The sequence below is a fragment of the Alligator sinensis genome, unplaced genomic scaffold (assembly GCF_000455745.1).
Source record: "Alligator sinensis unplaced genomic scaffold, ASM45574v1 scaffold121_1, whole genome shotgun sequence".
NCBI lineage: Eukaryota > Metazoa > Chordata > Crocodylia > Alligatoridae > Alligator > Alligator sinensis.
The window spans coordinates 2541981-2552190 of NW_005841910.1; the positions used below are offsets into that span (position 1 = coordinate 2541981).

Here is a 10210-nt window from a genome sequence, read left to right on the forward strand (position 1 = left end):
TAAAACTGCTTTGATATGAATGCACAGCCTGCAGTTGCACCCTTGATTGTACTGTAGACCTACCCTCTGTTAGTCCTTGGAGTAGGCACTGTAGATATTGCATATTAAGTTTGTCAGGGGGTTCGTTCTTACCTTGTTTCCGAGCTTTGGAACTAAAATTACTAGGCTTGCATGTTCTAGCGACAGTGTTAGAAAGACAAAGACCTTATCCATTCAAATAGTATAATAGTGTTTGTCCAAGCATTGCTTAATTGCAATGCTTCTGTCATGGTCCAGGCCATATACAGCATTGGATCTTCATTGTACCCAGGTTAGGGATCAACGATGTTGCAGAGATTCTTGGAGAGGTGGTTACAGCATTAATGCGCTTTATAGCGTGGTTGGCGTCCAACTTCTGAAGTGTAGGATCCAGAGGGCCTGGATTCTTCTAATTCCGTCACAAGCCAGACTTTGAAGTCCTGCGATTTCTAGAGTTTTAAAAATCAGAAGTAGTGCTATAAAAATATTCTGTGAACTGCTTCACAGGAGGAAGTTCAAGGTGATAACAGCTTGGATGAGGATTACAGAAGATATGAGTATATGCATTTCTAGTGAGACTGCAGAACCAGTGAATTATGTGCTGAGCTATCACTCTACTTCAGATAATAGTTTGCAATAGAAATCTGTTGAACAAAGAGCTTGTTTACATTGTTTCTCTTCCAGTTTTCCCTCCCTGACTAACTTTTTCATAAATTTTGTTCTTGTGTTTTCTCTCTGCCCACCATCTGCCTTATGAACAGCATTACCTATCTGAGAAATCCAAGCCTGCTGCTACTGGTCACAGCAGCAACTAGGGACATCACTTTACCTGGTTTTGCCACTTACTGGGCAGCAGCAGCAGGCTGCTTTAGACTTAGCTCTGCTTTTAGAGCAAGCCTGCAAGAGCATGAACACCACCCCTCCTGCATCTAATCTAGCTGAGTTGTTTGAGGGTGTCACTATTTTCCAGGAAGAGCATCCTTTCTTTTTGTTTTTTGTGCTTTTTTTTTGGGGGGGGGAGTTGTGTAACTGTGAATATACATTGTATAGATAAACTGAGCACTAGTTGGAGTTTCCAGACTGGCACTGAGGGTGTACCAGTTAGAGACTGGCGCAGACGAGTGTCTTCAAGGCTCTGTGAATGTCCCATTTGTTCTCTGCAGTGAATTGTAATCTCAGCCTTTGGAACAGAGCAACCCTTAGTTACCTTTTGTTGTTCTTGAATTGCAAGTCTGCCGCTTCACACATGTAGAATTTTTTTGGAAACTTAGCTTAAGCAGAGCACATGACCTTCTGATTTCATTTTCTGTGTGCAACGTGCTACCAAAGTCCATTTGATAAAATAGAATAAAAAAACCCAGCACTAGCAACTTTGAAAACTATCATTCGCTATTGTCTCCCAAGTATAAAGACTAAATTTATGACGCCTGTGGAAGAAAAGGAGCATTGCATTTGTTAGGAATATTGAAAACGATTAAAAACGTATGGGATTACCAATGTAACTCCAATTTTGTAGCAGTGTTAGCTGCTTAGTCTGAGAATTTCCTGCTTGCAGATATTAAGGAGGAAAATATACTCTGCGCCTGGAGGAAAATATTCTTCTTTGATTGATGGATAGATTGTAATGTTGTTTGTTGCATTTAAAATGACACATTCTTTATTAAATAATTGATAGTGGGTATTTTTTTTCTCATTATAGAAAGCCTAGAATAAACTCACAGTTGGTGGCACAACAAGTTGCTCAGCAATATGCGACCCCACCGCCACCTAAAAAGGAAAAGAAAGAGAAAGTGGACAAGCAAGACAAAGAAAAACCTGACAAGGAAAAAGAAATCAGTCCAAGTGTTACAAAGAAGAACAACACCAAGAAGACTAAGTAAGTGACAAGGGCAGACTAGTAAGACACAGAGCTATTCTCTGCTGAAGCTTTAAGTAGTGATGTTGTCAGGCAGTATTGTACGTTATTCAGCCAGAAACCTGCTGTTTATATTTTCTCTCTTTCCTTTTGCAGACCAAAGTCAGATATTGTGAAAGATCCTCCTAGTGAAGCAAACAGTATACAATCTGGGAATACAACAACAAAGACCAGTGACTCAAATCACACTTCAAGGTAACTCTTACAGAATCAGCTGCTGTAGCTGCTGTTCTTGACTTCTCTCACTAATGAAACATCAAAACTGAATTGAATGGAAAAGTCCCAATGAGTAGTTTTGTAAAACTGAATTAACAGACCTGGAAACAGAGTATTTGTACTTCCCTACAGAATGAGTTTGGTGAGGGCATCAGTAATGCCTATGCATGTGAACATTTCTGGAAAGAGCAGCTTCAAGTAGTGCGAATAATCATTAATAGCTGCTTGGTTCTTGCCCTCTAATAAAGGAGTCAGAACTCGGTCGGGGTGGCAGTTGTTTGGCTGCTAAACTGCAGCGTAGAAAAATCATTATTAAGCAGTGTTTAAATTGTCACCTATCGGCTTCTTCACATCTTCTTTCCCTGATACTCAATAACAGTGTGAGGAGTGGGCATGTTATGTTCTCCTGGAGCCTTGCTCTTCAGTACAAGCACTTCAGTTATCTGGAGAATGCATTTTTGAATATATGCTTTTAAGGACCATAGGATATCTGGCCTGAACAGGGGAAACTTTCTATTCCTTTGCCTCAGGGTAAAGTGGATGGTTGAAATAGATAAGTTGGATGGCAGTTGACCTGTGTGGTAGGGTCCAATCTTGCCCTCAGCTGTGTTGACTTGTATTTTTTTTTATATGAAGTCTTACTCCTTATTTCTCAAAATCAGCAGTTGCTAATCTTGGAGGCCAAATTCTGGCCTTGTTAACAACTTGAAATCATAGAGGTTATGAAGGCAGAATTTGGACACCTAAATCTCACTGGAACTGGATTGCGTATGTGTTGTCTATGTATGCATGTGAATTGCATGGTATAGTGAAACTTAGCTGAATTGCTGTGGTTTGTGGAAAATGTGAAACTGAAACTAATGGGTCGTGTACTACTCTGGTATTAAGTTTGGTAAAACAAGGTCTCCAGTCCACTGCATATGGATTCTAATATTACACAATTCAACAGAATTGCTATTATATTGGAAATTCCTAAGCTATAGGAAAGCAATGTTTGTTAATGCTAGCTATTCTTCACACGTTTGGTCCTTTGGCTCACTTAACCTGCAGAACTAGTTTGCTTTGCTTGACTTAGAAGATTGAGTTGACTATTGACGACTGCTGCCTTTCTTCTCTCAAGGATTTGTGTCTTTACTGTATAAATGTGTTGCAGCAATATTCAGTTTGGGATCTTGGTCATAGGAGGATTTTGAGATGCCTTGCCAGTCAGCTATCATTAAATGGTTAGGTTTTATATATATATAAGAATGACCTAGGCTGGGTGAACTTCTTAGCAGGATTGCTCAGTTACTGTGGGGCTATTCTAATCCATTCTGTGCATCATGGGAAGATTTTATTATACCAAAATAGTTTTCGAAGGTTGTCAGGTCTGACCTGGGACATAACCCAGCATTGATGATACAGCAGCTTCCTACCGACAATTTTTATAGTTTTAACACTTTTGCTGCTCTAACCCTGGTTTTCTTGTTGCAGCTTCAGCTCCTGGCTGTCAGTGAGGTTCATCCATCCCAGGTCTCTTTTAAATAACTTTTATTTGTATAGAAACACTTCATCATTTATTCGGTCTTTGTCCTTGTTCAGATCTCTCAACCGTTTTTTAGCAAGCTGGGAACTAACCCTCTCAGAAATTCTGAGAAATCTGTGTGGATCTTGGGGCATTTGTCCGAGGGGGTGGCAGGATGGTCTTTTGTCTCCGGTTGTTACTTCTTGTTAATGTAAAGCCTGCAGCATGCTGTTAAGGTGCACTGCTCCCATTGTACTAGGCTCTGTCGAAAATACCAGATACTTGTGCTGCAGCGGTAGAGCACTGTCCCTCCCCATGTGTAAGGGCCATTGTAAATTCCAGATGTTCAAGAGACTCGGACCTGCTGTACTCTGCATGGGCCAGTCAGTCTGTGCTAGTGCTCCTCTGATCGCTACCACCTTTCAACTGTGCTTATGACAGGAACATGGCCACGTGCTTCTGCTGACTGTGGCCTTAGTACGAACTTCTATCCCGTACCTGCATGACAGATTAACTGCCGGTAGCAAACGAACAGCTGCTAACGTGCTGAAATACGTAGAAGCTTTCTCTAGCATTGAGGAGCCAGAAACCCCAGCAGTTACAAAACTGGATCTCTCCTGCACCATTAAAGCAACCCCCAAATGTGTAATGGCAAACAGTGTATTTTCCAATGTCAACGTCTGCATGAAAATTCAGCTGTAAATTTAATTTCATTAGTCAACCATATCTTGTCATATAACTGAGGGGGAATCTCTATTCTGAGGTGGATCTTGAAGGGCATTTCTCATTGCTCGTGCATTTTAAGCTAGGAAATCGAAGCGTATGCATTGCAAAGCTCTTTCATATTAGGCTGGATTGTCTTTCTCTGTAGAAATGCATTTGAGATCACCAAGAGGAGAAGAGTGCAGACAGGGAGATAATCCAGGCCAGGATTTTTAGCTGTTTCTGAGCATGAGAGAAACAAACAGGCCAGTAAAATTACAGGAAGAGCTGGGTTTCCTAGAGGAACTTGGGGCTTGGTTCAGAAAAATATATAAACTTACTACACTTCCTGGCGTGCTTACCGTAGTGATGTTGGCCATGCTCAGGCTGCTGAGCCTACGCCTGAGAACTGCTGAAACCCCCAGTTATGCTGAGCTACTTGGCCTTTCTCCTCCCCCACAAGCTGGGCGATGTTAATCACTTCATCTAAGTCTGTGGTTGTATGTGAAAATTTCACACACTCTTGTACGTATGGGTATACAGCACACAAGCATGTGGGTGTAGGACTCGGTATTCAAATTTACTAAGAGTAACTACAGTTTTGAAGAATGCAGTTACTTAGTGGAAAGGGAATAAATAGTAAATAGAAACAAGATTATTCCATGGCTGTTTTATCTCAGTACAGGAATATTTTAAGCACATTTTAAATGCATGTTATAAATGCAGTGAATAAGAACATTGCTTCATGTGTTACCTGTAAAGCTACTTCTTTGGAATAAGAGCATCTTGGAGGATTTGCAAGAATGTTATTATTTGCCCTCAGAAACTTTCAGTCCATCACTATTTTCTGCAGGCTGATAGCCCTAGTGCAGTTTCCCGGTGTTTCTTAAAGGACCATCGCTTGGAAGAGGCATCCTTAGAAAGGTCATCTACAAATTCCTTCCATGAATAGGCTGGGAAAAGAAAAGATCAGTTTTCTTTCCTATCTTTTTTTGCTGTTCTGAGCTAGCTTAAAATGAGCCACAAGCAGATGAGAAAAGGCAGGCTCATTCTGATACCTGCTTGTCTAAAAGCTGGGGCTCGGTCTTGAATTAACCCATCTTCCCCCATATCTCTTAAGAAGGCAACTTCCCAGTGACCTGGAGAATAACCTCGGTAATTACCCTGATTGGGAATTTTCTACTGCCTGTCATATCCTTGGTTGTAAGGGGAAGGAGTTGATTGTAAAAATGCAGATAGTCACAGAAGGTATCCAGGTTGTAGTAGCCATATTTGTCTAGAGGCAAAAGGAATCAAAACTCGTGGAAGAGGTGATATCTTTTATTAGATCAACTAGATATTTGCAAAAAAAATTAGTCACAGGAGAAACTTTGTCTTCCAGTAGCTGGAGATAAGTCATTAGACCACCTTCAGTATTTCCTTGTTCAAGTTGGCCTTTAATTCATTTCATTGTATATTTGTATCAGGTTTAGATCGAGCCTTGAAAGCATATGTGAATATCAGTCTCTGTGCACAGCCCAGTTCCTTATTAGCCGGTTTACTAATTGCATGATAGCACAGCACGCAAATTACTGAGATAATCCTGAGCTATAAATACCAATGCGCTCTGCTCTCCTGTTGTCTCCTAATGGGGAAAGAGCTAACTGAAAACTAGAATTGAATGCTCTGGGTTTTACTTCCAGTGGCCTTGTTCAGGAGGGAGCATTTTGAGCTGTTTCATACACAGGCTGGTTAGGCATCTCATTCATAGAAATTGGGAAGAACTGAGCAGGAAAGCCAGGTTGTCCCAGTGCCCAACTCGCTTGCAGCTGCAGAGTTTCCATATGGGAATGAGAGAGCCATGTTCAGATGCTTTCATGTGGTTTTGTATTGCAAAGTCACAGCCTTGTCTCATTATATCAGGGCACGTGATGAGATGGAGAATTCAGATAACAGTTCTTTCATCTGCCCTGTGGGGAGGGGATCCTGAGGATTTCTATGGCTCCTGTCCCCACAGCCGTCATAGCATCCTCCATTCTGTCAGAATAGGGTTGAGGGGGTACCTCTTTAACCTTCCCATCCTCTTGGCAGAGGTCTGCCAGGCAGCCCTTCCCAGGCATGAACGTGTTCGTGCTTCAACCCACGCAGACTGTGCTGCCACAGGAGCAAAAAGCCTGCTGAGTCCTTTGTGTGCTCTGCACAGCTCCAAGCACAGGGCGGGTGCTGCATTCTCTTTCAAATGTCCGAGACCTGCCGGTGCAAGTGGGCTGCCAACGCAGAAGGTTTGTCCCAAACACTGTTCCTAACAAACCTTTCCTTCTCCCCTCTTCTGTTCTTTTTTTAGACCCAGACTGAAAAATGTGGACAGAAGTACTGCACAGCAGCTGGCAGTCACAGTAGGGAACGTCACAGTGATTATCACAGACTTTAAAGAAAAGACTCGCTCCTCTTCCACATCCTCATCTACAGTGACCTCCAGTGCAGGATCAGAACAACAGAATCAGAGCAGCTCTGGCTCTGAGAGCACAGACAAGGGCTCGTCCCGCTCCTCCACACCCAAGGGGGACATGTCAGCAGTCAACGATGAATCTTTCTGAAAATTGCACATGGAGTTGTGGAAAACTATAAATCAGGGTATGAAATTCAAACACTCCACCTGCCCATGCTGTTTAAATCCTGGAGAGCCTCTTCTGTGCTTGAACATACACTTTCTTGGACATCGACCTCTTACTGATGCAACCAGGATAATTTCTGCTTGCCATGGGCATCTGGCCACCAAGGAATTTCGCACCCTGACGATTACTCTTGACACTTTTATGTATTCCATTGTTTTATATGATTTTCCTAACAATCATTTATAATTGGATGTGCTCCTGAATCTACTTTTTTATAATATCTGCTGTGCACAATTTTCCATGAACATTACAACCTTTTGTTTTTGGAGTGGGGGGGGAGGGCAGGGGAAGGGGGCTTTATTTATTGCATTCACAAACTCCATCCTCTTTTTCAGCATATCCTTTAAGTTCAGTTCTTCCTCCAGTTATACTGTGTACTATCAGTTTTGATATAAATTATATATAAATATATATATAAATAAATATATATAAAGGGTTATTTGAAACCAATACATGGAAACGCTGGTGCTTGAAACACTGTGAAGCGAAACAATAATATTGAACAGTAAAGATCTGGGACAGTCCCCTTCTGTGAAAGTGCTGAAGCTGAAATGGAACCGGTCTGAGATGGGAAGTGTATTCCTGAAGGTTTGAATCTAGATGGGACCCGAATTTTATTTTATTTTTTTGTTCCTTTCCCCATCCCCTCCTTCCCCCTCCTCCCCATGCTTTGGCTGGACAAATAGTTTTGATCTTCTGGTTTGTTTATTTTTTATATGAGTGTTGTGATTTGTTGTTGGAAGACTGCTCCAGATAGCACACATTCCCGGTAGGATAACTCAGACTGACAAATCACAAGTTCACGTCTTGATTCAAGTGGGTACATTCAAAACTAAGCTGAATGCCACAGTTTCATGCGTATGCCGGTAACCTGTTTTATTTCACTATCTTTTTGCATAGCCAATTGCACAAAAATACAACGTTGTGTAATTTTGATGAATTCCATCCATTTTTCCAGACCAGCATCAATAACTGCGGTAACTTTAAAAGTCTGTGGAGTAGCTTTTTGCGTTAGGATTCAAGGCAAGAGAGAACTGTAGGGCCAGAAACCTTTTTGGGGGGCTGATGTAAGAAATGGTTACTTGTTCCCATCTGTTGTTTCATGGTTCTTCCTTGATCCAACCCTTTCATGTCTGTCTCCTTCCATCCTGTTACGGGGATTATTTTGTGTTTGAATTGGGTTTGGATTCCAAGAGTGACTTCTGAACAGCGGATCATCCAGTGACGACATGTGAGGTTTGTCAGTGTTGGGACATGTTTAGCTGTCCTGCTGTGGGAGCTAAAGTTGTGAAAAGCTTTCGGGCTGGCAAGTGAGCAACAAGTGCAGCTCAGACGGATGGCCAGTATCTCTTTCATTCTAGCTCTAAAGCTATTCAGACTGCATTTCTTGGTCTGTTAGCCTTGCTTTATAGTTTTCCTTCTAGGTGTTAGCCTGCTAGAACACTAGTCTGAAGAGGTGAAACAAATATCGTTTGCTTTATTTTTAAACTTTTGGAGCTCTTTTGGCTTTTTATCCTTATTTGTGTGGCTCCAGAGTGCTTGGCAGTAATTTCAGGCACAGAGTCTGTGGCTTTATTCAACAGCATTGGGATACCCTTTTTTGGGTGCCATGTTTGGAAAGAGGGCCATTTAATAGTAACCTGGTGCTAGCTTCTTCCATTGCGAATTATTAGCTTGGCAAAAATCATTTCTGTATGTGGAGGCAACTGAGCTAAATTTTTGTTTTCAGATCAGCGTGGTTTTGAGTAGCAGACATAGGTTCCTTTCACACGTACGATCAAAGTATTCTGTACTTAACTAATTCATTACAAGCTGTGCTTGAAGGTGTATGGTAAAAAGCAGGGCCTTTGCAACTGCATTTTTTATTGTGAACACCTTAACATGGACACCCCCATTTAATTCTGCTTATATTGGAAATATAGGCTGTATTTACCTTTATAAACAACATTTTTAAAGTATTTATTAAAGAACCAAAGGAAATCAGATGCTCCCTATGAGCATCAAGAAAATATAATATACATAGTTTTAATACTATGAATTTCTCGATCCACATTTTAACATTAGTGGGATATTGCAAAGACATTCCTTTTCCAGTTTTTACTATTCCTTTAAGGGTCTCAGGGAGGGTAAACTGGTCAGCCATATTTATTTATTTTACTGAGATGTATTGGAATAATTTTTTAAGAGAGACTTTTTGAAGATGCCCCTGAAGTTGTATATTTTGCACTGCTTTATAAATGAACCGTAATCAGTTAGGCTTGCATGCATTTTGGCCCTGATCCAGCAAAGCCTGGAGACAAGCATTTGCTTCTCCCCCTAGTTTCAAAAAAGACTATACTGGTGCTTAAAGTTATGCACATATTTAAGTTCTTTGCTGGATCTGGGAATTTGTGCATAAAAGCATGATGTCTACCAGGAAATTTGTTTCATATAAAGTGAATGGACCTTGTAGATTAGTTGAAAAAGCTTTAACACACAGTAACCAGCTACTCATAGGCTACTGATTCAGTGACATCTTTTGATCTTTTTTTTCTTTTTTGGTGTGCCTCCTTTATAAAATAGGATATTGTAAAGAGAGAGTGGAAAATTACTTTGCAACAAGTGAACTGTAACTCTGCATTTAGTAGAAATTGCTAGCTAAGCATTTGAACTTACCCGGGCCGCTTTCTTAGCTGTTGTGTTGTGGATTTGAAGGATAGTGTTTACTTTTACACTTAATTTCTAGAATTGATGATACCCCTAAGGCATGTATCTGGAAATGGAATTCGCTCCACGCTCTGCATTTTCAGTTTTAACCTGCTATCTGTAGGGAGCATGTTTAAAAAACAAAAAACAAACAAACAAAAAAAAACCAACAAAAAACAAAAACAAAAAAACCACCTAACAACAACAAAAAACACTAGTGTAGAGGATGGACCAGATATGCTTGGTATTCAGTGGCACAGAAAGCAGGTAAGTAAAGCACAGTGTTATGTTTTCAAGTTTCAACTTTTACACACACATGCGCGCATGCACACACACACACACACAGACACACACACCCTGACACACCTACACACCAACATAGCTTGCCTGACTTGCTCAGTTTGACATAGTCATGCAAAGGAAAAAGGAAGAGTAGAAGCATTTCAACACAAAGGCTATTTCTTTTGATTGGAACACATTGATTGTTTCAAATTGGACAGATCTAAAACCTGGCAG

General features: G+C 40.9%; 1 protein-coding gene across 1 annotated transcript; it reads left to right on the top strand.

The window, feature by feature from the left end:
* Nucleotides 1–324: 324 nt before the first annotated feature.
* RYBP (RING1 and YY1 binding protein) lies at nucleotides 325–9908 on the top strand. Its single transcript, XM_025197988.1, has 5 exons — nucleotides 325–347; nucleotides 1718–1894; nucleotides 2030–2128; nucleotides 3623–3661; nucleotides 6679–9908. Exons 1-5 carry the CDS (start codon nucleotides 325–327, stop codon nucleotides 6929–6931), a joined length of 591 nt encoding a protein of 196 aa, XP_025053773.1. The 3' UTR covers nucleotides 6932–9908.
* The last annotated feature ends 302 nt before the right edge of the window (nucleotides 9909–10210 follow it).

Excerpts from the sequence above, each read along its gene's own strand:
- RYBP (XM_025197988.1), top strand. The coding sequence starts at position 325 with ATGTTGCAGAGATTCTTGGAGAG. Across the intron at positions 348-1,717 it reads TTGCAGAGATTCTTGGAGAG|AAAGCCTAGAATAAACTCAC; the intron begins GTGGTTACAGCA and ends TTCTCATTATAG. Across the intron at positions 3,662-6,678 it reads GTGAGGTTCATCCATCCCAG|ACCCAGACTGAAAAATGTGG; the intron begins GTCTCTTTTAAA and ends TTCTTTTTTTAG.